The sequence below is a fragment of the Mercenaria mercenaria genome, chromosome 17 (genome assembly GCF_021730395.1).
Source record: "Mercenaria mercenaria strain notata chromosome 17, MADL_Memer_1, whole genome shotgun sequence".
Lineage (NCBI taxonomy): Eukaryota > Metazoa > Mollusca > Bivalvia > Venerida > Veneridae > Mercenaria > Mercenaria mercenaria.
The window spans coordinates 69,433,855-69,460,766 of NC_069377.1; the positions used below are offsets into that span (position 1 = coordinate 69,433,855).

The 26,912-nt window shown below is 35.6% G+C and overlaps 1 protein-coding gene and 1 long non-coding RNA gene across 3 annotated transcripts; both read right to left on the minus strand.

Moving 5' to 3' along the window:
• Positions 1–251: 251 nt before the first annotated feature.
• LOC123536164 (NADH-cytochrome b5 reductase 3-like) lies at positions 252–26,500 on the minus strand. Of its 2 annotated transcripts, none has more exons than XM_045319080.2 (8): positions 26,343–26,500; positions 15,247–15,393; positions 13,028–13,100; positions 11,083–11,189; positions 5,395–5,524; positions 3,681–3,850; positions 1,388–1,490; positions 252–1,057 (listed from the first exon to the last, which is right to left on the minus strand). In XM_045319080.2, exons 1-8 carry the CDS (start codon positions 26,361–26,363, stop codon positions 885–887), a joined length of 924 nt encoding a protein of 307 aa, XP_045175015.2. In that variant the 5' UTR covers positions 26,364–26,500; the 3' UTR covers positions 252–884. The 2 variants fall into 2 exon arrangements, with proteins under 2 accessions (XP_045175015.2, XP_045175017.2); XM_045319082.2 differs by lacking the exon at positions 26,343–26,500 and adding an exon at positions 18,296–18,412.
• On the minus strand, positions 6,676–7,667 carry LOC128550141 (uncharacterized). The gene is made up of 2 exons (XR_008368127.1): positions 7,108–7,667; positions 6,676–6,967 (listed from the first exon to the last, which is right to left on the minus strand). It is a non-coding gene; the product is annotated as an uncharacterized LOC128550141 (long non-coding RNA).
• Positions 26,501–26,912: the final 412 nt, after the last annotated feature.

Consider the following 26,912-nt stretch of genomic DNA (forward strand, 5'->3'; position numbering starts at 1 on the left):
CATAGACTAGACTGTCAAAATTTCATAATTATCTAAACAATTACAGGGATATAGAATCTGATTGATGTAACATAAAGTACCTTTTTTAAGTATGAAAATTGCAACGTAAGATTTCTTTTTGCTTTGATCAAAATATGCATTTTAGTATACTAGTTAAACAGTTTAACATCTCTGTTGTAGGATGAGACTTCAACTTTGTAGGTACCAGGAAAGCAAATTTTCTATTGAACAAGAGACTTTCTTTACGAAAAAAAAAAAAAAAAAAAGAGTGGAAATTATACGTAAAAATAATCATTTTGAAATTTTTCCTACAATAATCCCCTCACATAATATATGCTGAACAGTGAAATATGTCTCAACTAAATCACATTAACAGTTCTATATCTGTGTGATATTGTCCAGTATACATTGCTGACTTCATATACACCCTACAATACTTTCAAATATCGTTAACTATGTCACAACCAATATTATACTTAAACTTGCCTCAACAACTAAGGAAATAATGGTCCCATCTTGCACTCTTACAATTTTCATTATCTAAAACTGAACTGAACTGTTCGAAATTTGAATATTCATATACCATGAAATCATTCAATTTTATCCACAATAAATTTCACAGTTTTGGTAAAAACAGCCTTTTGCAAGCACTTAATTGCCTATATCTCAAATTGTACATTTTACTTCTTTCTTGGATTTTGATTTCAGAGACCGATGCAACTCCAAAATCAATGTAAATATGTCCCTCTTACCCCCACAAAAATAAAAGACTTCACAAGTAGTTTTATCTTCATAAATTCTCATTTTCTATTTTTGTTCCATGATTTAAGAGAAAGTCTTCATGTAGCTAGAAATGCACCAAAGCTTCAGACTGTGAAGAGAGCCTAGAAAGCAAATCTCATGTCCGAATTGTATCCAAGTTTTTCTAGGTTAGGAATACAGGCAAAGTTGATCATGGGAGGAGGTCCACACATGAGGACAATGGATCCTTCCTCTGCTGGAGGTAGGTGTTCCTTTATCATCACATCACTGATAAACCCTTTACTGTACTTCCAGTCTGTAATAGTGAAAGGAAAAAATGTGTAACATTTTATGTATCATAGGAGAGATAATGTCTTTCATACAATGCAACTTTCCATTCACCCGCCTGCTGCCTGTAGATAAGAAGTAAATATAATTTCAAAATGCATGCTAGTTGATTTTCACAAGCTATTTCATTTGGATTGTACTCTGATAAAAGACCAGTTAGAATTTTGATTTGAATATGACTTATATTATACATTCCAGGTTTCTATTTCATCTCAACTGACATCAAACTTGCAACAAATAGCCAAATGTTGAGAGTGTAATTGTTTCCAACATAAATAGTTACATTAAGGTTTCTTACCATCTGCTGAAGGTCTATCTAAAGTGTACCAAAGTTTGAATCTGTCTCCATACGTCTGCTGTAAATCCTCAAGCTCAGGTCTTAACAAAATGTCATCCTCCGTCTAAATTACACAGATATGATACAATATAATTCAGATTTTAACGTCAAGTTTTTTTGGGGTTTTTTCACACCAGCTGTATTCTTGACTTCTTAGTTAAACCACAACTGACCAGTTTCCAGGATTTCTAACAATCACTGATTAGATCATCAATCAAACTGGGTTATTCTACTCTTTTTTTTCAATATTTTCTATAAACTGTATTTCTATTTTTTCTTGGTTGGCGGACTATGTTAAAACCTCACACCTACATCTCTGACTATTGAATCCAACTTTGTACCCCTTTCAAAACTGTACTTTTATAAAATCAAACTCCAATTAAATTCATCTTGCTGTAAGGCGTAAAAAAAAATTGTTTCCGGTATCGGACCTACCCTAAATTTTTGGCCGACCCTAAATGTTTTTATGGCCTTGGAGAATATGTTTCAACTTTTTAATAAAAAGTTTCAAAACTGCACTTTTTTGCTTTAATATTTTATCATCAGTTTGACATTTGAAACATGTAGCTCATATTACTCAGGTGAGCAATCCAGGGTCATCATGACCCTCTTGTTTTAGCATGTTACCGGAAACAATTTTTTTTTTTTATGCCTAATCTAAAGTCAGTCCCAAGCTCATCTGGCTGGCCCAGTTGGTAGAACTCAAGAATTACTTGCAATTCCCACTTGATTCTTCAGATGTTAATGTAACTGAAACATGTGGCTTTCAGGATATATCATAACCATATACAGAGAATACCAAATCAAACAACAAGAGCACCGCCTTGCGGGTGCTGACGCTCATCTGATTTTTTTTGTATAATAGAAATATTGTCCTACCCATGATTTTCTAAGTCTAAAAAGGGCCATCACTCTTGCAAAAAGCAGGATAGAGTTATGTTTCTTGATGTACAGTGTCCACTTATGATGGTGAAAAACTGTTGCAAGTTTTAAAGCAATAGCTTTGATAGTTTATGAGAAAAGTTGACTTAAACATAATATTCAACCAAGAAAATGATTTTTCTAAGTCCAAAAAGGGCAATAATTATTGCAAAAAGCAGGATGGAGTTATGTTGCTTGCTGTACAGGGTCAGCTTATGATGGTGAACAAGAGTTGCAAGTTTTAAAGCAATAGCTTCGATAGTTTAAGAGAAAAAGTTGACCTAAACATAAAACTTAACCAAGAAATCTGATATTTTCTAAGTCCAAAAGGGGCCATAAATCTTGCAAAAAGCAGGATGGAGTTATGTTTCTTGCTGTACAGGGTCAGCTTATGATGGTGAACAAGTGTTGCAAGTTTTAAAGGAATAGCTTTGATAGTTTAGGATAAAAGCTGACCTAAACATAAAACTTAACCAAGAAAACTGATTTTCTAAGTCCAAAAGGGGCAATAATTCTTGCAAAAAGCAAGATGGAGTTATGTTTCTTGATGTACAGGGTCTGCTTATGATGGTGAACAAGTATTCCAAGTTTCAAAGCAATAGCTTTGATAGTTTAGGAGAAAAGTTGACCTAAACATAAAACTTAACCAAGAAATCTGATATTTTCTAAGTACAAAAGGGGCCATAAATCTTGCAAAAAGCAAGATGGAGTTATGTTTCTTGCTATACAGGGTCAGCTTATGATGGTGAACAAGTATTCCAAGTTTCAAAGCAATAGCTTTGATAGTTTAGGAGAAAAGCTGACCTAAACATAAAACTTAACCAGGCAACGCCGACGCAGACGCCGACGCCGACAACCGCTCAAGTGATGACAATAACTCATCATTTTTTTTCAAAAAATCAGATGAGCTAAAAACTGCTCATCACCACCTTAACCCTTACCCTGCATAATTTCTATAATGGACTTGTCCGTCTTTCAATTTGGACAGCACCATTAGCTGTTAAAAGGGAGGCATACCAAAAAGATAATGACTGAATGGCAAATAGTGCATATCTTGAGCAGACTACATGGATGTGCAGGCTGATCATGATCTACACTGGTGGCAAAGACATAATCAATCATGTTTAGCATGATAAGGGTTAAGTAATTTCACCAATACCTCTTGACTCATGTAGGTAAGTTGTCATTTTACTTTTCTTCAGTACTGAAACAGAATCCAGAAACACTGGTTAGATTAGCTGACTGTAGTTGCACAGATGAAATATTGCTGAAAAATGGAATAAAACTCGTATCAGGATTCCTCAAGTCCAGCAAAAGAGAAGGTAACTTTTACCTGATTTGCAAAGAGCAAACACATTTCAGTTTTATCTTTTTTGTCCTTGAGGATTTGTCTGATCAGCTGTAGCATTGGGGTGATGCCAGTCCCTCCTGCAATCATACCTATCTTCTTGGCAGTCACAGACTTTGGATCAGATTTCTTATCCTGACGGATCTTGAATTCACCTACAAAAGTATGATGAGGAGTTAAAAAAGATATCATTAATGACCGACAATATCTGCTTTCTTATTAGATAATATTCCTCAGTTTAAAGCAAGAATATTCAACCATTCAAAAATAATGAGAAAATGAACATCAATGACCCATTTTTATGATGATAACACTTTCCAATATTTGTTTTTAAGTATTTGAAAAACAAAATTTCATCTAGTAAAGTCTTAAACAAATACAGGTTCACAGTCTTGTTCATTTTTGTGAAAGAAGTCCGCACTATTTGTTAGGTCTGTTGCGGTATGAATTTGGAACTTTCAATCACCGGCATTCTCTGTTTTATTGCATAAATTACATTTATCTACTCAAATGTTCTTTATCATTTGATTTAATACCATAAGAGGTATGTTGTCTTTGTGTACTGTTGCTCACACTTTGTTGTATGTCATGTTATTCGTAACTTTATTTGGTAACCCGCTTAGCATATTTTAGGAAGCGATTTCCTACCCAACTCTGATTGGCTTAGAAAATTCCTAAATGTAATATGACTGGTTGAGACTTCTCTCCTAAAATCCTAAAAGGATCAAAGCTTATAAACAGAGCAACGTGCCTCAATGGTAGAACAGTTGTGAAGGCGCCATTATTTGAATTCATTTGTCAACACAACTACCATACAAATCCTAAATCATTGTTTAGTAAGTAATATAGGAATCTTTCCTAAATAAAGGTTAACAAACATTAGGATCAATGAATCAGCATTTTTCAAATATAACTATAGGTATAATTATATACAAAATAGAAACCTACCTTTTAGTATGAAGTTTAGGAAATAAAATCCTAAACTTAGGATTTTACCAGTATAGTTTTTAGGAATAAGGTCTACTATTTACTAAGGCAACTGTCCCATTTGAGAGCTGTCACACTTCATGCATACGATTATTTAATGATTTAGGATTCCTATTTGTTATATGTCAGTTATAATGCAATATTGCATTTAATACAGAGTACTACAACTGATATCGTTGTCGTCTTCTATTTCTTAAGAATACTACTGCTGGTGTATTAAAACTCCAGAAGCCCTGTATATTGTAGTGTATTTCATCAAGGCATCCTGATCCCCATGACTGGAGTACACTACAAAATATATAGGGAAAAGCGACCATGCCCCCTGGCAGCCATATTTTTTGACGAATTGGTATAATTTGAAAAATCTTGGTAGAGGGTGACAGAAGGACCATTTAGGTGAAATTATTTCAAAATCGGACCATTGGTTTAGGAGGAGATGTCGTTTGAAGATTTTTCTATTTTTAGCTCTGGCGGCCCCTATGTGCAACCAAGCGGAACCATTTGAACAATTTTGGTAGAGGACCACCCAAGGAACAATAAGGCCAAGTTTCATCAAAATCCATTCAGTAGTTTTGGAGATGTTGTTTAAACACAATTGTTGACTACGGACGACTTGACAAATGGACGGACAAAAAATTAGAAATAATGAAATTAAAATGTCTATGTAAAAATGGTTTTGCCAAATGATAAAATATTGACAGTTTTGTATTACCACATCCATCATAGACAAGTAGTCCGCTTGGCCCTCGGACGTCAATGTAATCTCCAATTTCCATGTTGTTCAGGTATTGGGACATTTTACCTCCATCTGGGAACTTGGGGTTCACGTTCTTAAAGTACACCTAGAAGAGAAATATATACTTCCTAAGGGGTCGTCAACTGTCTCCAGGGTTACCACAATTTCATTAAACCTAAATCAATTCCCCCTCTGGTGTTTCAAAATGCATTTGTATAAAACAAAAAAAATAGCACTTTTTACAAACTCAGGGCTAAAATTGAACTTTTTTGCTCGAGAAATAAACGTGCATTTCTGAAGTATCATATACACATACATGAATCCCTGTTTAATATAAATTTCTTTAAAAAGTACAAATTTGAGTAAAGCAAGGAGTGCAAATTCTTTGAATACTGCCTGCAAAAAAAAGACTTTTTATCATCATTTTGCTCAGTCATGATAAATTGGGATTAAAATAAATGAAATATCACTACAAAGTTTCACAGCTGTAGCTCTTCTAGTTCTTGGGAAAAGGTGGACCTAAACAAAAAATTTAATCATCGCCAAATCAACAATCAAATGACGACAATACCTCGTAAAACTAGAGTTGTCACAGGAGTGACGAATTATACCCCCACAATATGGCCTTGTCACAGAAATAAGCCAATGTCAAAGCCGAACTTGCTTGACCTTTGACCTACTGACCACAAAATCAATAGAGGTCATCTGCTAGTCATAATCAACCTCCCTATGAAGTTTAATGATCCTCCGCCCAAGCGTTCTCAAGTTACTGTCCGTAAAAGGTTTAAATGACCTTTGACCTTTGGAACTCAAAATCAATATGGGTCATCTGCTTGACATGACCAACCTCCAGATTAAGTTTCCTGATCCTAGTCCCAATCATTCTCAAGTTATTGTCCGAACTGTTTAAATGTTCCAGGTCACTGTGACCTTGACCTGTGACCTACTGACCACAAAATCATTAGGGGTCATCTGCTAGTCATAACCAACCTCCCTATCAATTTTCATGATCATAGGCCAAAGCATTCTCAAGTTATCATCCAGAAACCGTTTAAATGTTCCAAGTCACTGTGACCTTGACCTTTGACCTACTGATCTCAAAGTAGAACCTGACCTGTATTTCATGATGTTACACCTGTGTACCAAAATTTATTATCCTAGGCCCAAGCGTTCTCAAGTTATCATCCTAAAACCATTTAACTGTTCTGAATCCCTGTGACCTTGACCTTTGACCTACAGACCTCAAAATCATTAGGGGTCATCTGCTAGTCATAACCAACCTCCCTATCAATTTTCATGATCCTAGGCCCAAGCATTCTCAAGTGATCATCCGGAAACCATTTAACTGTTCCAAGTCACTGTGACCTTGACCTTTGACCTACTGACCTCAAAGTAGTACTTGACCTGTATTTCATGATGTTACACCTGTGTACCAAAATTTATGATCCTAGGCCCAAGCGTTCTCAAGTTACCATCCGGAAACCATTTAACTGTTCCGAGTCCCTGTGACCTTGACCTTTGACCTACAGACCTCAAAGTCGAACTTGACCTGCATTTCATGTTACACCTGTGTACCAAAATTTATGATACTAGGCCAAAGTGTTCTCAAGTTATCATCCGGAAACCATTTAACTGTTCCGAGTCCCAGTGACCTTGACCTTTGACCTACAGACCTCAGTCGAACCTGACCTGCATTTCATGATGTTACATCTGTGTACCAAAATTTATGATCCTAGGCCCAATCATTCTCAAGTTATCATCCGGAAACCGTTTAACTGTTCAGGGTCACTGTGACCTTGATCTTTGACCTACTGACCCCAAATTCAAATTTGACCTGTATTTTTTGATGTTACACCTGTGTACCAAAAATTATTTAAATTGGTCAAGCCTTTCTTGAGTTATCATCCGGAAACCATGCAAAACCAACAGATCGACCGACCGCCAAGCTCACTCATATATACACCCCCCAAACTTCGTTTTGTGGGGGTATAACAAGCTAAAAATTTTAAACACAAGGCTATGGAGTACTCGCAATGTGTAAAACATCATCAATGAAATTTGAATGTACAGACTGAAAGTTGGAAATATGAAAACCGCTGTTATTTCCATTTCCTTTTTTGAACTTGAAAAACTTTTTATGGGTGCATGGGAAGACTACTCACATTTTTCATTTTCCACTGGCTTTCACAAGTATGTACATGTAAAATTCAAACCTGTCTAAGCATGTCCATCAACATGTTGTTACATCTTTCATACAAGAGATCACAGAGTGATCTTGGCGCCCACCAATGTGCCATTTTTGAGTGTTCCAAATTTCAAGACTTACTGACTAGCTCAAGGTCAAATTTCATTTCCGTACACAACACTTTGCATGTGGTCCAAATTCGAAAGCTGTAGCTTTAGAAATGTGAAAGTAGGTCACTAGATCAATTTCAAGGACGAAATGTGAAAGTAAGTCACTAGGTCAAAATCAAGGTCAAATTACACTTCAGAACACAATTTTATGCATGTGGTCCAAATTTAAAGCCTGTACCTTCAAAAATGTGACAGTAGGTCACTAGGTCAATGTCAAGGTCAAAGTTTGTTTCGGTACACAATCCTATGCATGTGGTCTAAATTTGAAGCCTGTAGCTACAGAAATGTGAAAGTAGGTCACTAGGTCAATCTTAAGGTCAAAGTTCATTTCGGTACACAAAACTATGCATGTGGTCCAAATTTGAAGGCTGTAGCTCGAGAAATGTGAAAGTAGGTCACTAGGTCAAAATCAAGGTCAAATTTTATTTCGGAACACAGAACTATGCATGTGTTCCAAATTTGAAGCCTGTACCTTCAAAAATGTGAAAGTAGGTCACTAGGTCAATGTAAAGGTCAAAGTTTGTTTCGGTACACAAAACTATGCATGTGGTCCAAATTTGAAGGCTGCAGCTTGAGAAATGTGAAAGTAGGTCAGTAGGTCAAAATCAAGGTCAAATTCCAATTCGGAACACAAAACTATGCATGTGGTCCAAATTTGAAGCCTGTACCTTCAAAAATGTGAAAGTAGGTCACTAGGTCAAAGTCAAGGTCAAAGTTTTTTTCAGTGCACAAAACTATGCAAGTGGTCCAAATTTGAAGGCTGTAGCTACAGAAATGTGAAAGTAGGTCACTAGGTCAAAATCAAGGTCAACTCATGTCAAGGTTCATCTTGCCACTCAAAACCATACATGTGGTCCAAATTTGAATGTTGTAGGTTATTGACAAGAAGATTTTAAAATCTTTTCCCTATATAAGTCTATATGAACCATGTGACCCCCAGGGCGGGGCCATATTTGACTCTAGGGGAATAATTTGAACAAACTTGGTAGAGAACCACTAGATGATGCTACATTACAAATGCCAAAGCCCTAGGCTTTGTGGTTTGGATAAGAAAATTTTCAACGTTTTTCCCTATGTAAGTCTATGTAAACCATGTGACCCCCGGGGCGGAGCCATATTTGACCCTAGGGGGAAAATTTGAACTATCTTAGTAGAAGACCACTAGATGATGTCATATACAAAATATCAAAGCCCTAGGCCCTGTGGTTTTGAACAAGAGGTTTTTCAAAGTTTTTCCCTATATAAGTCTATATAAACCATGTGACCCCCGGGGCGGGGCCATATTAGACCCCAAGGAAATATTTTGAATCATCTTGGTAGAGGACCACTAGATGATGCTTCATACCAAATATCAAAGCCCTAGGCTCTGTGGTTTTGGACAAGAAGATTTTCAAAGTTTTTCCCTATATAAATCTATGTAAATTATAGAAATAAACAAAGGGCCATAACTTACTAAACAAGGGTGCCAGAATGTCACAATATACGCCCGTCACAGCAAATCTGTTTACACTAGCACCTGTATTTGCAAATGGAATTTTAATTTTCTAGTTGTTTACAATGTTGTTTTTTTAGAAATTATTGTAATTCTTTTATTTTTCTAAGTCCACAAAAAAAATCCTTACCAGGTAGAGATACCTTAAAATACACCCAAAATTTGAAAGTAACATCAATGTTGTACCACAGAAAAGTGGTCTTGGTTTTTCCCTACGGTCAATTATAAAAAAGTTACAATGTAAGTTATTTATAGTAACAACTAAGGGAAGTTAATCTTTAAAGAGAAAAAAAAAAAAAAAAAAAAAAAAAAAAAAAAAAAATCGAGAAAAAAAAATTACAAGTCCACACAAAAATCCTTACCAGGTAGAGATAGCTCAAAATACACCTCAGAATTGGATGTAACATGCATGTTGTACTACAGAAAAGTGGTCTCGATTTTTCCCTACGACTTGTAATGAAAAAGTTACAATATAAGCTATTTATAGTAACAGCAAAGGGAAGTAATTCAAAAGAAGGGACCAGTGCATGACACTCCGTCTCATGATGGTGTACAATTGTGCCAAGTTACATCAAAATCCCTCCATACATGAAGAAGAAATTCTCCGGACAAAGTCATTCTTGTATCTGACCTTTGACCTTTAAGTGTGACCTTGACCTTAGCCCGAGGGACCTGGTTCTTGCGCATGACACTCCGTCTCATGCTTGTGAACATTTGTGCCAAGTTTCATCAAAATCCCTCAATGCATGAAGAAGAAATGCTCCGGACAAAGTTTTCATTCTTGTATCCTTGACCTCTAAGTGTGACCTTGACCTTACCCCTAGGGACCTGGTTCTTGTGCATGACACTCCGTCTCATGATGGTGAACAATTTTGCCAAGCTACATCAAAGTCCTTTCATGCATGAAGAAGATATGCTCCGGACAAAGTTTTCATTCTTGTATCCTTTGACCTCTAAGTGTGACCTTGACCTTAGACCTAGGAACCTGGTTCTTGTGCATGACACTCCCTCTCATTATGGTGAACAACTGTGCCAAGCTACATCAAAATCATTCCATGCATGAAGAAGATATGCTCCGGACAAAGTCATTCTTGAATTTTTCATTCTTGTATCCTTTGACCTCTAAGTGTGACCTTGACCTTAGACCTAGGGACCTGGTTTTTGCGCATGACACTCCGTCTCATGATGATGAACAATTGTGCCAACTTTCATCAAAATCCCTCCATGCATGAAGAAGATATGCTCCGGACAAAGTCATTCTTGAATTTTTTCAAACGGGCGTATAAAAATTGTTGAACCAGTCTGATTTTCAGGGGGACACAACCAGGGTACCAATAAATCATTCTGACAAAGTTTGGTCAAAATCCCCCAGGTAGTTTCTGAGGAGATGCGATAACGAGAAATTGTTAACGGACGGAAGGACGGACGGAAGGACGACGGACCACAGACGCAGAGTGATTTGAATAGCCCACCATCTGATGATGGTGGGCTAAAAACCTAAATTATGTCAGTCACTGTTTTCAAGGTGCGTGTAGTAAGTAAAATTTTATGGATATTTTTTGCTTTGCTCAGCGGAGCAAGTCCCAGAGTGTCCACCAAATCATTCAGGCAGCCACTGTGTAGAACCACCAACCTTCTCCAAGCCAAACTTCAGACAGAAGGCTTGAGTGTTTCTTCAACCCACAGATGTAAGGAGAAAGTTTTTCTAAGTCAGCAAAATCAATCACTTGGCCGCATTGGCTCCACTGAAGTACATTACAAACTGAGAAATCAGATTATCACAGCCAGTTGCTGGAGCAAGTGAAATCAGTTGTTACCTTAATTACAAGATCCATAAATCCCTTATCATCATCACTAGATACAGGTGTGTATGGACGGATGACCAGCTGACCATCAATACGTGCAGACAGGTAAATGTGCTGACCTAAAAATATCAGGGAAAAAATTATTAGAAATCATAAGCTCTGGGCCTATGAAAAATGTCTTCCACAGAAATATAGTATTATTATAAGCATCAGACCATTACGAAGACAGAGAAACTCGACCCTACTTTAAGGTGAAACCGCACCAAATGCAATTCAATGTCAATTATAAATGCACTTTAAGAACATGTCATTTAGAAAGTAAAGCAACAAAGGTATCTTTGGACAATAGTCGGATCAATATGCCTATTAATCATTTAACCTAGAACTTCTTCCACACAGAAAAGAACACTTACCAACTGGTAAAGTCTAGAATGTATTCCACACAGAAAAGAACACTTACCAACTGGTAATGCCTAGAATGTGTTCCACACAGAAAAGAACACTTACCAACTGGTAATGCCTAGAATGTGTTCCACACAGAAAAGAACACTTACTTACTGGTAATGCCTAGAATGTGTTCCAACTGGTAATGCCTAGAATGTGTTCCACACAGAAAAGAACACTTACCAACTGGTAAAGCCTAAAATGTGTTCCACACAGAAAAGATCACTTACCAACTGGTAAAGCCTAAAATGTGTTCCACACAGAAAAGATCACTTACCAACTGGTAAAGCCTAGAATGTATTCCACACAGAAAAGAACACTTACCAACTGGTAATGCCTAGAATGTGTTCCACACAGAAAAGATCACTTACCAACTGGTAAAGCCTAGAATGTGTTCCACACAGAAAAGAACACTTACCAACTGGTAAAGCCTAGAATGTGTTCCACACAGAAAAGAACACAACTATTGGGGAGAGCTATTTTCAAATAATATCAAATGGGAATCCTTTTACTATGTGTTAAATAAAGTTGTAGTAGATAATCAAATAAAGCAATTTAATAAAATATAAGACTATACATAGAATAACAGCAACAGATGCTAATCTGTTTCAGCGGAACATTGAAAATAGTCCATTGTGTAAATATTGTAATGAGTTTGAAGACTTCAACCTTTGTTGTAAATATTTACATACCTTCTGGTCAAAAGCAGAAGTAACATTTAATAGATGTGGTTTAATAAATCATTCAGGAATTTGAAATGTATGATTATTGGATACAAGATAGAACTCTGTGAATATAACTATATAAATTTATTGCTAAACTGTATTTCATATTGAACACACTAAACTTATTTTATGAGCGAAAAACAGCGCATCATAAGGTGAAAATGTGCATTTTTGGCTATTTCAGAGGCCATGACTGGAAATAGGGGGCGGAGCCAGACGTTAAATAGGAGGTGCGCAAGTTCATATCATGATAAAGACTCGTGCAAGGTTTCATCAGTTTGTATCAAACACTTTTTGAGCTAGGCGTGTCACAAACTTTTCTGACACACGGATGCATGGACTGAAGAACGGACGCACGCACAGACAAGACCAAATCAATATGCCCCCACCATTCATAGTGGGGCACAAGAAACCTAGAATGTGTTTCACACAGAAAAGAACACTTCATTACAGGTAAAATATAGAATGTGTTCCATACAGGGATTCGGAAGAACACTTACCTACATGTAAAACCTAGACTGTCTTCCACAGGGAAGAATACTTACCTACAGGTAAGCCTAGAATGTGTTCCACAGGGAAGAACACTTACCTTAAGGTAAACCTAGAATGGTTTCCACACAGGGGCAGGTTAAACCTAGAATGCGTTCCAAAGAGGGAAGAGCCTAGATTATGTTCATCAGAGGGAAGAACCCTTGCCAACAATTAAACCTAAAATGTGTTCCACAGAAGAAAGAACACTTACCTACAGGTAAACCTAAGATGTGTTCCACAGAATAAAGAACACTTACCTACAGGTAAACCTAAAATGTGTTCCATAGAAGGAAGAGCAAATCTGAACCGTCTTGTGTCATGGCTTACTTCCTAGAGAAAAAAAACAATTAGTTTAATGAAACAATCTTATTTTACATCAACTGTAGCAACAGTTCTCACAACTTATCCAGGTTTCAAACCAGTGTTATCCTATGTAAGGAAAGGTTTAGGGCATGATCAAAGCAAGTCAAATTTGGTTTCTAACCAGGGAATTCAGGTCTAATAATTATACACCTTGACCTTTGACCAAGTGACCCCAAGTTGTGCACTCTGCACATGGTCTTGCTGAAGCAATCAACTGATGGTAGTTTTATGACAATTTTCCTGCAGCTTTGAAGTTTAATTGTATGACCTTTGACCTCCAAGTCCTTGGATGAAAGTGACTTTGATCATATCTAATTTTCCCTGTATTACCATAGTAAATATTTATGTGCAGTTACTCTAAAATACATAGAACTGGTTATCTGCCTCAGGAAAAGAATTATCGATGGACAAACAGACATGCATTACTCTAATAAAGAACAAAAGCTGTTTGTAGACAGCATGCTTGACTATTCGAAGAACTGATGGTAGCATTGGGTCAAAATGTTAGCAGAGATTTTCAGACGAAAGAAGAAAAACAGACAAAACAATGCAACCGCATTTTTGGATTTAGTAAGTCTTGCATTATATTGCAATGTGTGACCATGATGAAAAGCAAGCAAGTGTTCAAAGTTTCAAAGCCATATATCAAACAGTTTTGACAACTAATTTCTATGTCCAACAAGAGCTGTCCGTAAGACAGCGCTCTCGACCTTTCTCTGTGCTTGACTCAAAATTAGAGCTTTGCCAGTAAAACCTTTATTAAACTTTAAACAAACATTCTAACTTAAAAAGGGGCATTACTCTCACAACATTCAAATCAAAGTTATGGGGATTGTTTTTACAAGTTTTCATTCTGATAGTTAATAACTATTCTAAGTTTCAAGTCAATAGCTTTGATAGTAACAGAGATATCTGGCTTTATCAGAAACTTTAACAAAAAAATCTAAGTTAATAAGGCACTACTCTGTCAAAATTCAAATCAGAGTTATGGGGATTGTTTCTCCTGGTGTAGACTTTGATAGTAAATAACTATTTAAAGTTTCAAGTCAATAGCTTTGATAGTAACAGAGATATTTGACTTATCAAAAATTTTAACCGAAAATTCTAAGCTAAAAAAGGGCATAACTCCATCAAAATTCAAACAGAGTTATGGGGTTTGTTTCTCCTGATGTAGACTGTGATAGTAAATAACTATTTTAAGTTTCAAGTCTATAGCTTTGATAGTAACAGAAATACTGACAATCAAAAACTTTAACCAAAAATTCTAAGTTATAAAGGGGCTAAACTCTGTCAAAATTCAAACAGAGTTATGGGGATTGTATCTCCTGGTGTAGACTTTGATAGTAAATAACTTTTTTAAGTTTCAAGTCAATAGCTTTGATAGTAACAGATATATTTGACTTTATCAAATACTTTAACCAACGGCAACGCCAACGCCGACACAGGGGCAAGTGCAATAGCTCTACATTATCTTTGAAACGTAGAGCTAAAATAGGCCATAACTGAACTAACGTCCTTGTCCTAGTCTTGCCTGCATATGTTGACTATGATGGTAAACAAGAGGTCAAAGTTTCAAAACCATATGGCAAACAGGTTAGGCAAAATATAGACTGGTATGAAAAATTTAACTGATTTCTAAGTACAAAAAGGGCCATAATTCAGCTAAAATAGTTGACAGAGTTATGTATTCTTGCCTACAGATGGAAATCATAATGATAAGCAAGTGTTCAAAGTTTCAAAGCCACATATCGAAAAGTTTGACAAAACATGAACTTGTACGAAAACTGAACCAATTTCCAAGTTCAAAAAGGGCCATAATTCAGCCAAAATAGTTGACAGAGTTATGTACTCCTGCCTACTGATGGAAATCATGATGATAAACAAGTGTTTAAAGTTTCAAAGCCACATGCCAAATAGTTTACACAAAATATGAACTGGTACAAAAAACTTAACCAAGATTTGTAAGTTAAAACTGGACATGGTGATGGTGCAAAAGTGTTGAAAGTTTCAAAGCTTTATCTCAAAAGGTTTTGTCAAAATGTGGACATGGTGAGTAGGACAGCTCTATTTATTCTTTGCACAGTCAAGCTGAAATTAAATATAAACAGTTTACCTCTCTATCAATAAGTTTAAGTGGATATTTGATAGTAGGATCCTGTAGTGTAACTGGGTTCTTCTTTTTCTTGTCTCCAAACAAGAACATCTTGGCCAGCACAGCAGTTGTTGCCACGACAGCTGTCCCAACCAGCACTGGGATACCCTGCAGATAAACAAGGGAAGACTTTCATACACAATGTCACATGTTTAACAGAGCATTAAACTTTTTTGGATTTCACAGTCCACTTCATATTTGATAGTAATAAATGCAGTAGAAAAGAAATTGGTTTTATGAGTTTTATTAGGAGCGGTAGTAAAATAGTGTAAAAATTGTGTTACAGTAAAATGTGCATTTATTACTTATATCATACTTATGTTAAATTCTTAACAAAAAATATTAAAATTATTAATGTTTATACTTCATATTTGCCAACTGTTTAAGATTGACTGGCATGAGAATAATTTAAATGGACTACTTTTGTATTTAAAACAATCTTTTATCTTCTTTTTTTTTGTTATAGTAATGAACTTTTGAATGTTGCATGTTTTCTGTATCTAAGTGAAATTTTTGCAATATTTTACCAGATCAAGGGCCATAACTTGTACATCATTAGGCAATTTTGTCTATTTGATCTTATCACCATATACAGCTTGTATTCAAATAAGCAAAATACAGTAAACTTAATATTGACAACACAAGTTTTATGAGCAATATCTGAGAATTTCAAAAACAAAACCTCATTTTGTGAAAGCAAAGTGAAATACTGCAATTTTGACTAGTTCAACAGTCATAACCAGGGGCGTCGGAAGTGGGGCCGCAGGGGCCGCAACCGTGGCCCCAATAATTTGCCCAACAACGATTTTTTGTAAATTCATAAGTTGGAGTCGCAGGTCCGCGGACCCAATATTTTGTATAGTATATTAAATTTTGCTTCGCGTTAAACAATACACGCTGTCCAGATTAGTGTGTTACCGTGGTGACGGTGACACGATCGGGGGTGTTAATTGGAGTCATACACACGTGTCCGTGATTGAACTTAATTACGCATGAACAAATCAGCATGTTTTTAATTGGCATGTCATTAGTCAATATAACGTTTAAGCTATACCTAGCCGCAAAGATCTAAGGTATTAACTTAAAAAATTCAGAAAAATAATTAATTTATCATGTTTTTATTTAATGAAAGAGGTAAGTGTTAAGATTTATCACACCGCTAAGATGTAAGGAATTAATTACATAAATTGGTTTTACTCAAAAAATGATATTTCAAACAAAAATAAGAAATGAATGTAACATGAATGATTATTGTTCAATACATTAAATACAAAAAAAAAAAAAAAACATACATGCATTCTTTGTATTGCGTTATACATTATTAATTAAAAGAGTTTATTAAGCTTTATTTTGCTTATAGTCATGTAAATAGTAAGAAAATACTGGAGACTTGAGATGCGATTCAGTACCCTTAAATGCATCAGAACTCGCCACTTATGATCCCGTTTTAAAAAAATTTCAGGGGGAGGTCCCCCTTACCCCCCTTACAGGAGGGGGATGCCCCCTCCCGTACCTACCACCCCCCTCGCCCTCGCGGCCCCAATATCAAACACCTTCCGACGCCCCTGATAACTGTGATGTTATTTGACCAATCAAGCCCATAATGGAACTAAACCTTTAGCCTGCTGGTGGTAAGTGATTCTGCCTTTGCAACCAGTGCAGACCATGCAGGCTGACCTCTGTCTGCACTGTTCACTATTCAGTCAGTAAAATTTCAGTGAAGACACCAAATAATAAATGGTAGGCCTGCCCATATTAAATCAAAGACCAGTGGCCAGTATATCTTCGGTGTATGTACACAGCATATAAAGCCTCTTATAATGTGCTACAATTTGACAAAGTCAAGGGCCATCACTCAGGTTTTACTGAAGCAAACTTTCACAATACAGCAAGAAAACTGTGCCTCTAGGAACCACTGATGGAAGGTTGTGAAACTAGAACTTCTTGCTAAATTAGTGACACATCCTAAATTGTCACAGTGTTTCCTTCCAAATTTATATCAAAATCTTTGGCAGCTATAGTCAGAAGCTGCAAAATGGTCAATGGCAACCACTGCAGGGGAAACATGCCAAATTTCTGGGCCAATTTAAACTATATACACATAAGTTTAACATAGTGGCAGACAAAATTTGTAAACCCTAGGGTATCCCATACAGTGGTAATATTGTACTTCAGAATAGATCTTGATGCACATGTTATCATTAATTAGTATGTCCAGCATTTTACCCTAAATATTCGATAAATTGATGATTAGCTGGAAGCAATTCTCCAATATTCCTATTGAGTAATGCTAGATATATAAATGCAAGAAACCATTCCACACATATTATTGTATTATATGACTTTATATATAATATGCCTTTAAAATGAGATACTGAAGGCATAGAACAAGGGGTTGGGGGGCGGTCAGTGCAGGGGACTGCTTTTGATCTGATGTCTACTGTCACAAAGGGGGATCAATGAATGTTTATTTCATGTTGTTTTTTTTTTTGTTTTGTTTTTTGGGGGGGTGGGGGTGTTATTCTTTTTTTTTGTGGGGGGTTGAAAATTTCCAAGGAAAATCTGGCTAAATTAAGTTGGCCAGCTCCCTAATGCCCCCACTTTGACTTCGCTACAGATATTAAGTTAATAGTTTTATAGCAGTATGAAAACTATTGAAATATCATTTTAATTCAAAGTTATAAGTCACAATATATATATTATGATAATCTACTGTCAGCCAACTCTGATCTTGATCCTAATAAACTGCAGTGACAACACTGCCATACCACATATGGCTGTAAAATAATACCAGTACTGGATTTCTCACATCAAATAATATACAAATGTAATTATCAAATACTTAATTTTCTACATGTTACACAAAACACAGGGAATATTGGTTTGGCCTGTAACAGCATGAAAATGAACCATGGCCATGAGGTTTAAGCAAAAAGTTAAATCAAATGCTTGGTTGTCCTGCCAATACAGTACTTCAATTCTTTCCCAAAAAAATAACAGCAATACTTACAATAAGTAACCATCTACTCATTATCCTATGTATATAATACCACCGCTGACAGAGGTTACACCTAAGTGAAAGTATGATTCAGTGACCTTGAGATAGAATACATAAATAACTTCAGTGATCAGTATAATCTGTATACTGCACAGAAAATTAAGCGTGCCACTTCTTTCAGTATCTGTTATATATCAACATCAGTCAAAATGATACATCCTAATTATTAAAAATGTACATTCTAGCCATTTATTTACTGAACTGACTATCATGATGGTCTGTTTAGCAGGAACTGAGCTGTAGACATCGGCCTGTTTAAAAAGAAACTGGGTCAGAGGCCTCTTTAGCAGACTCTTCCAATCCGCTAGCCTCTTGAGCAGAAACTTTAAGCCCATTCAGAGGCAAGTTATGACAGACATTTGTCTTCAAACAATGGCCTTTTTTGTAGGATTTGGATCTTAAAACAACAACCTGCTTAGTAGGAACTGGCCGTGGATTTTCACCTATTGATGAAATTTTACAGATGCTGTGTTTGTAGAGAAAGAACTGGCTCTTACAACATTGAAATTGACCTACAACCTCTGATCTGTCGAACAGAAATAATTACTGTTAGAATGGAAATGAAAACTATTTTAAGGATGTAACAGTAATTGAAAGATATAAAATGTTACTGAATAAAACATTTTAAGTGGTTTTTACAAGTGATCATGTTTAATCTTTCATTCAATGGTTAAGTCAATTCTCTATTGGCCCAGACCTGATCAGATTAAATGCCTTTACTTTTACTTTATGGTACAGTAGTTATACTCATTTAATTTAAATATATATATATATATATCTAAATTTAAATATATTTACCATAACTTTTCAGCAATATAAATTTTGAATAGTGATAAATCCATACTCCTGCAATTTTTCAAAATAAACTAGAGGTAACATAAACAAGAGGGCACCAAAGGCCCTGTATCGCTCATCTATTCTTACCCCAGATAAACCAGTATGTAATTTTGCCCAGATTTCAAAGAGGCAAACATACTGACCATGTTTTATGTAAATCAGGTAGATCATTAACCAAGCTTCTTAATAATTTGATCTAGTGGCAGAGTTTCTGACCTCAGGTTCCCCACTTTTGACCCTGACATATATTTCAGACAAATATTCTGACAAAGATTTATGATGACCGAATTTAAAAAGTGGCCTCTAAACTGTTAACAAAGTTTTTCTATGATTTAACCTTGCCACTCTGTCTTTTCCAAGTGACTCATTTACAAATGTATCCAAAATTTTAAACAGACAAACATTCTGACCAAGTCTCATTAAGACGAGACAGAAAATGCAACCCTTTGAGTTTTAACAATGTCTTTCTTTAAGATCTGACCTATAGTAACCTAGTTTTTGACCAACATAATCAAGTTTCGAACTTAAAGACAAACATTCTGCCAAACTTCTATAAAGATCAAGACAGAAAATGTGACTCGAGACCAGTGTTAACAAGGTTTTTCAATTATTTGACCTAATGACCTAGTTAAATACCTTTAGGTTACCTAGTTTTGAACACAACTTGTCCTAGTGATCTAGTTTCTCACTTCATGTTACCCAGATTTTATCTTAGTCTATATTTCACAGAGACAAATATTCTGACAAAGTTTAAAGAAGATCAAACAGAAAATGTGAACTTTGTTTTCCTATTAATTGCCCTTGTGACCAAGTTTATGACCCCAGATGACTCATTAAAGCGACGGTACTCGCCTGGGACACAGTTTGGGCGAATTTCTGACCAAGCTTCTGACAACAAAATTGTGCTAAAATTGTGACCTCTAGAGTGTTAACAGCTAAAATGTTGACAACTGACTGCGCACAACCGACGACAGACTGTGTCCAACACAGGGTGATCACAATATCTCAATTGAGCTAAAATGATTCAGCCTTGTTTGAAAATGTTAGAACTACTAGTATAAAATATTGCTCACTGTATCCTTGATTTTCAACCTGGAATTTTGTTTTATAATTATTCAAGTAAGAGCATTATTGTCCTTGTGCTTTCCTGTGCATTTTCTTTTCATCTACAAACATGTATGTACATGTATTACTATATATTACAGACTTGTACCACACTTAAATAGCATCCTTTTCATGATAAACATATACCGGTATTCAAAGGTGCTGTATAAACCAATGCAGCCATTCTGATCCCAAAGTCCACCAGTAACGAGATCCAACCAATAAGTGGATTTATTGTTATCATCATTGTGAAACACCAATAACTGGTTGTAATGCTATTTGTCAACATGAAGACCAATAAGTGGTTGAAAAGTTATTGTCAACCATTAATGTTATTGTAAATGAAAAAGACCAATAACAGGGTGCATGTACCATGTGACTTTTTCGCTAATCTGGGGTGCCAAAAACATGGCGGACTCCTCGATAAAGGTAACATTTTCTTCAATATCTTTTCAGCAACCTGTTCAAATAAAAGGAAACATAGATGAGTGCCGTCTCATATGAAAATCCGACACTCGGCTACAAGTTGTCTGTCTCAAAGTCCGTTTGTTTTCTCTAAAAGTGCAACCGCGCAACTGAAGTGAACAAATTTGATGATGTTAAGACGGGGGACATTTTCGCAAATTCAATAGATAAACACTTTAAGAGGCCGTAAAAGACTATTTTGCGACACGGATATTTGTACGAGTATTATCTTCACATATAGACTTTAAGAAATTACAAATTAAGAGCCTTCAATAGCTTCCGAGACCGGATTTATCAAATTGCTAAGCAGGGGTCCGTTTTTCTTGATGCTAAGACGGGGGCTTGATTTAAAGATTAGTTATTGAAAGTCTTTTGTGTTTCATTAACCTACGTCATTTAAGTTTTCCCCATGTTTATACTGCTTACTGTAAGAAAAATTTCGTTATATGTGTAGTAAAATTCAAATGGTTACGACAAATGAAAGATTTTCGCCGAGTGTAAACTGTGAAATTTTACCTAAGGTGAACTACTTAGTACTTAATTTGACTGATTTTATTGAAAATGCACCAACTTTCACTTTATGTACTACATTTCTAGGTCGACTAAAATATTATGTCTATATCATTCTTTGTAACAAATACTGTTAAGTTTTTGAAAAAGCAATAGTTTATATTTTATTCTATTTCAGTCGTGTTAACTTTGAATTCTTGTTTCGGCTGAATGGAATACATTTGCGCATCTGACATGAGCGTCAGTAACATTTGTCAAAAGAACTCGGAATTTGTACTGGTTTCGTTGGTCATAAAATGTGTATGTTATTTACAGATATCTTATTTTAAGACATTTTGTTCGGAATGTCCTTTTTGGTTTAAAAAAATATGAAATATTATTACCAATGTAGTACTAAAGCGCATTTACATTTCAGACATTTGTGTACCAGGAATGTGGAAAGGCATATAATTCCAGAAAAAGCCTTCTGCTTGGCTTTATTTCGGGAAAGAGGTGACAGAAATCTTGGACCTTATAACTGCGGCGGGCCGTCTTTCCCGGTGAGACTAATAATATTATTACTAGTATATTACGATCTTACATTGGCACATATTAAGCATTGCACATTTTGTCCATCTCCTTTTTACTTCTAGAAATTGTTTTGACTATAATCATAATGTGGATTACTTTACATCTTTCACAGCTGATATGCTGTGGTTTGCAGGAGACCGTAAAGGGTGGATATTTTGGTCCTGTGTTTCAATGACCCTTAAATCATTCCCATACAGTATGCTTTGGTGTCCAACTTCTCATTTTGTTGTATCGAATAGCCTAAAAACCCCACAGAATATCACTTTACTGAGCCTGTTAAATGCCCCAAGTCGTTTGAATGAAGGACTGGCCTGCGATGTATACGCTCGAAACCGATTCTATCTTTTTTGTAGACCGACTGATATACATGTAGGCTTAAATTCTTTTTCTGTGTCATTTGTTTTTGCAACAACGTACTGAGAAACTTGATAGTGTCAACGTTTTTGCATGCATTCATAAATAATTTTACCTTACTCACAACTTACATGTCTTTATTTATTTTTCATTTTATGAAATTTAACGCCAGTTATATTGTGATCAGTTTATCGAACATTTTATTATTAACATTGTTCCTGGGAAGAACCGGCACCATATTCAGATCTTCTTAAAAAAAATGTCCACTTTCTTTCATAAGAGACATAGTCGGTTTCGGGCTTCGAATCATGGTCGTCTGTGAGAGAGATCTTACAACTCGACAATTGAGGCGGTCGACCTCTTTATAGTATGATTAAGTATCAAAATGATCACTGCGTCTATCAAACCTGCAATGTGTTTTATGATAAATATTGGCTCCGAATTATGTTTTCTTCTGTGGTAATTCAATGGTTTAGAGAAAGTTCTTTAAACTTTAACCTTCGAACATTTGCTATGATTTCACTACACATGTGAAGAAATTACCGGCACATAAGACTGATAATTCAATACATGTATCTAAATAACATTCTTAAGGCTTTGAAAGTATGATAATTTATTTCAAACTGCAGTTCAGATATATATATTTCAACAAAAGCGATAAAAACAGCACACAATTATGATCTAAAAAGAAAAAAAAATTGAGATTAACATTGCTGTGCAGATTCTCGACCATTTTCAGTGGTTGCCTTAAGAAACAAAGCAAAAGTAAGAACGGTTAACATTTTTATAATTAGAGACCTGTTTCAGCTAGAGTTATCGAAAGTTAAACCAAAGAAGCAAACTAACTTAAACAATGAAGACAAAACGAATGCGGTAAAAACAGGCTTACTATTTTTCCAAAGCCTACCTGGAAATGTAATAAAACTATTAAGATAGGGTGTCACCCAGGTATTGAAGTACTTCCGGGTTGTTGTATCCTAGGAAACAGTTCTTTGAAATTTGAAGTTCCCGATTTGAAGCCATCTCTACTTTGACTTGTTAAACATTTTTTTGTCATTTCCTATGTCTTTAACAGCTGTTTTGTCTGTGTTTTTTTTTTCAGGACTACATTTCTGTGCGGAAGGATTAAAAACTATTCCTGACTGGCGGCCATGACAGATGTGGGTTATAAATCATAAAGAGTGACTGAATACTTTGATATGTAGCAAAGAAGTTCATTGTTGATCATATGATAGTGTTTCTTTATGATTTATTGACTAGGACATTATTAATCTTCAGCAATACAGAGCTCTCAATGCTGTAAATTTGTTGTGAAATTCGCCGCTGAATCCATGTCCAAAAGTGCTTGTTTTACTATACAGCAAAGGAGAAACTTTACCGGGCCGACACCATAGAGTGAAAGTTGGTGAATTTTTCATTAAATTAGTCAAATTAAGTATTTCACCTTAGGTTAACTTTCACAGTTCACAGTCGGTAAAAAGCTTTCATTTGTCATGACCATTTGAATTTTAACATACATACAACGGGATTTTTCTTATAGTAAGCAGTATAAACATGGACAAACTTAAATGAAGCGGGTTAATGAAATACAAAAGACTTCCATTACCAAATCATTGAATCAAGCCCCCGTCTTAGCATCAAGAAAAACGGACCCCTGCTTAGCAATTTGATAAATCCAGTCTCGGAAGCTATTGAAGGCTCTTAATTTGTAATTTCTTAAAGTCTATATGTCAAGACAATACTCGTACAAATATCCGTGTCGCAAAGTAGTCTTTTGCGGCCTTTTAAAGGATTCATCAATTAAACTTGCAAAAATGTCCCCCGTCTTAACATCATCAAATTTGTTCACTTCAGTTGCGCGGTTGCACTTTTAGAGAAAACAAACGGACTTAGAAACAAAAAACTTGTAGCCAAGTGTCGGATTTTCATATGAGATGGCACTCATCTATGTTTCCTTTTATTTAAAGAGGTTGGTGAAAAGATATTTAAGAAAATGTTACTTTTACCGAGGTATCCGCCATGTTTTTGGCACCCCAGATTAGCGAAAAAGTCACGTGGTACATGCACCCTGAATAAGTGGGTTTAGTTAATGTCAATGTGAATGACCAGTATAAATTAATGGATTTAAAGTTAATGTCAGTTTGAAAGTTGAAATCATTGTCAATGTACAAGACCAAATAAATAGATTCAAAGTTATTGCAAAGTGAAAAATAATAAGTGGATTTTAAAGCGGCATGCCTCCAGATTGTTCGACAACAAAAATATTTTTTTTAAGGTATCTTGAAATAAATGCTATATATTTCTTAAGAAAGCTTTAAAACTTAATTACCGGTACTGACAAACTTTATTTTATGGAAACACATGAGAATTTGCTGTTTTTACTACTTTTTACGATGAAAATCGAAAAGCGTTTGTCACGCTTTTACTCCAGGTAAACTGTCGCGATTATAAATACCTGTATTTTGAAGTCATTATTCACTACTTCAGCTATAGCACTATTGATTAGGATGACAGAAAATGTCTTTATTGCCGCGGCGGTCCGGGGTTTGATTCCCGATGCGGTCATCTTTTTTTCTTGATTTAAAATTTTTAAAATATATTAGAAACAAAAATTCATATTCTAATGTTCATAATATGACCAAAACTTCAATTTTAAAGAAAGATTATTTCATCTGGAGGCATGCTGTTTTAATAGTTTTTGTCTCTGGCTGCAGGTGCTGTTAGGTATATCCTGGCCGAGGGAAAATGTTTTGCAAAGCTTTGCTACCAGTACAAAAAAACAGCTACCAGAGATCTCTTTTGCATATAATATAATGCATATAATTTTTTGTTGTGGGTTTATCCCGCTACCAAACTTAAAGTGTAATCAAAGCATCTTTTACAACTTTATTTGATTCCAAATCACATCCGAAGGATGTTCAAGTGCTACACAAAAAAGTCCCATTCATGAACAATGCAGATGAATTATCAATGAACAAGCAGTTCTTATTCAACCTGTATCCACTCGCACTGACCATTTAGATTATATAAGATCTATCAATGATAAAGTATTCTGGCCCATGGTTACATCACAAGCTGGGTCAAGCAGAGTTCCACTTAGATATGAGGCACATTAAATTTGTATTTGTTTCTCATTCATGTATATTCATAGACTGGCATTTAAACAGAAAATAAATCTACCAAAAAACTGCAACCATCAGACATTTCAAGGCTTTGATTTTTCAATATCACCACACCTGCAAAACATGTTTGCAGCCCAGCACAGTATGAGTGGTTCCCCATACTGAAAGTTTCATCAGCTTGTCGCATATGATTCAGTGCAGAACTGCCATATTTATCAAAATAACTACCGGTATTAGCTCACAAGCTTAGTTTCAAATATGAAAAATTGAAATGCATACAGAAACTGCACATCACAGTGTAATTAGCTGACTCATGACTGCATTGAACTTAATGTGAACCTTCATGAAAAATTATAAAATTATTTTCCTTTTCGTGCTCCCTCCACTAGATTTACCCTTGTCCATAGACTCTGTCCATCTATCCTGATGCCCTGGAGTTTTGTTTCCCAGAACAGAGTTATGGTCCTTGGCTATATACCTGTTTATTTATCCTGTGTTTTAATTTATTTGCTTTACTGGTACAGTTCTGTTACAAATGTCATGCCAGACATTACCCATTTTGATAAATAAAATTATTCTTTTCTTTTACAGTTTTAATGCATGTACTGGTACTGATGATAAACCCGGACAGATGATAAAGTTGACCACTTTGGAAAATAATCGATTGCAATCGATTATTTATAAAATTGAACACACCATCTAATAGTTTCCACTTACAACACCAACTCGTGTAAACAAACCTTTCCAGCATGGTCTTTGAAAGATCTAATTTGATTTCAAAAATCTACTGGTACCTCTCTGAAAGCATTGTGACAACAATAATCAAAGTAACCTGTATATAAAACATAATCTAAGCAGCCTTTAAACCAATACAGAACATGACAAACCGTTTGAAAAAGTGTAGAAATAAAATTCACCCCACCCACCCACTTTAAACAGGACGTGAAAGTTTAATCCTTATTTGCACCACTTACAAATAGTGTTAAAAGAAAAACATCGCATTATTACGAAAGAGTATTAAAAGATTACTCTCTTACCCAAGCGTCAGAACCTGGCATTCTGAAAATGATGCAGTAAATCCAACCGTTTGGTTTATTTTCGTTTTCCTAGGAACCGGTTCGATGATTGCTGACTGTGTCCTGTTTTCGGTTTTGTTCAAATCGAGAACTAGTCAAGGTATGTATACTGCACTAAAAAAGAAACGCGCCAAAATTATTCCCAATAACCCACGTGACTTTTCGGTACAGCAAACGGTCAGCCCTTATGTTATTTGTATAATATGCTGTGCCCTTGTCTTGTGTTATTCTACGGTTTTGCTGATGATCATATAGCAAATAAAAGCTTTCGTCCTACATCTGTTTAAGCGATCGGAGACCTTGAAAGGTGCGCAGTTATAATCAATGACAGGATGCATGGAAACAAACTGAAAATGAACACTTCAAAAACTGAATTTAATATGTTTGGTAGCAGACCTCAATTGAACAAATGTTGTACAAATTCCATTAACACTGCTGGTGATGATGTGAAACGTGAAAGCACAATTAGATATCTCTGTGCATTTCTTGACGAAACCTTGAACTTTAAAGATCATGCACATCGTAAATGTC

Bases quoted from the DNA above. Each gene is read 5' to 3' on its own strand.
- LOC123536164 (XM_045319080.2), bottom strand. From the start codon at position 26,363: ATGCCAGGTTCTGACGCTTGG. The intron at 15,394-26,342 runs GTAAGAGAGTAA...GTTTATCTGCAG, and splicing joins TGCCAGGTTCTGACGCTTGG to GGTATCCCAGTGCTGGTTGG. The intron at 11,190-13,027 runs GTAAGTGTTCTT...TGATATTTTTAG, and splicing joins CATTTTAGGTTTACCTGTAG to GTCAGCACATTTACCTGTCT.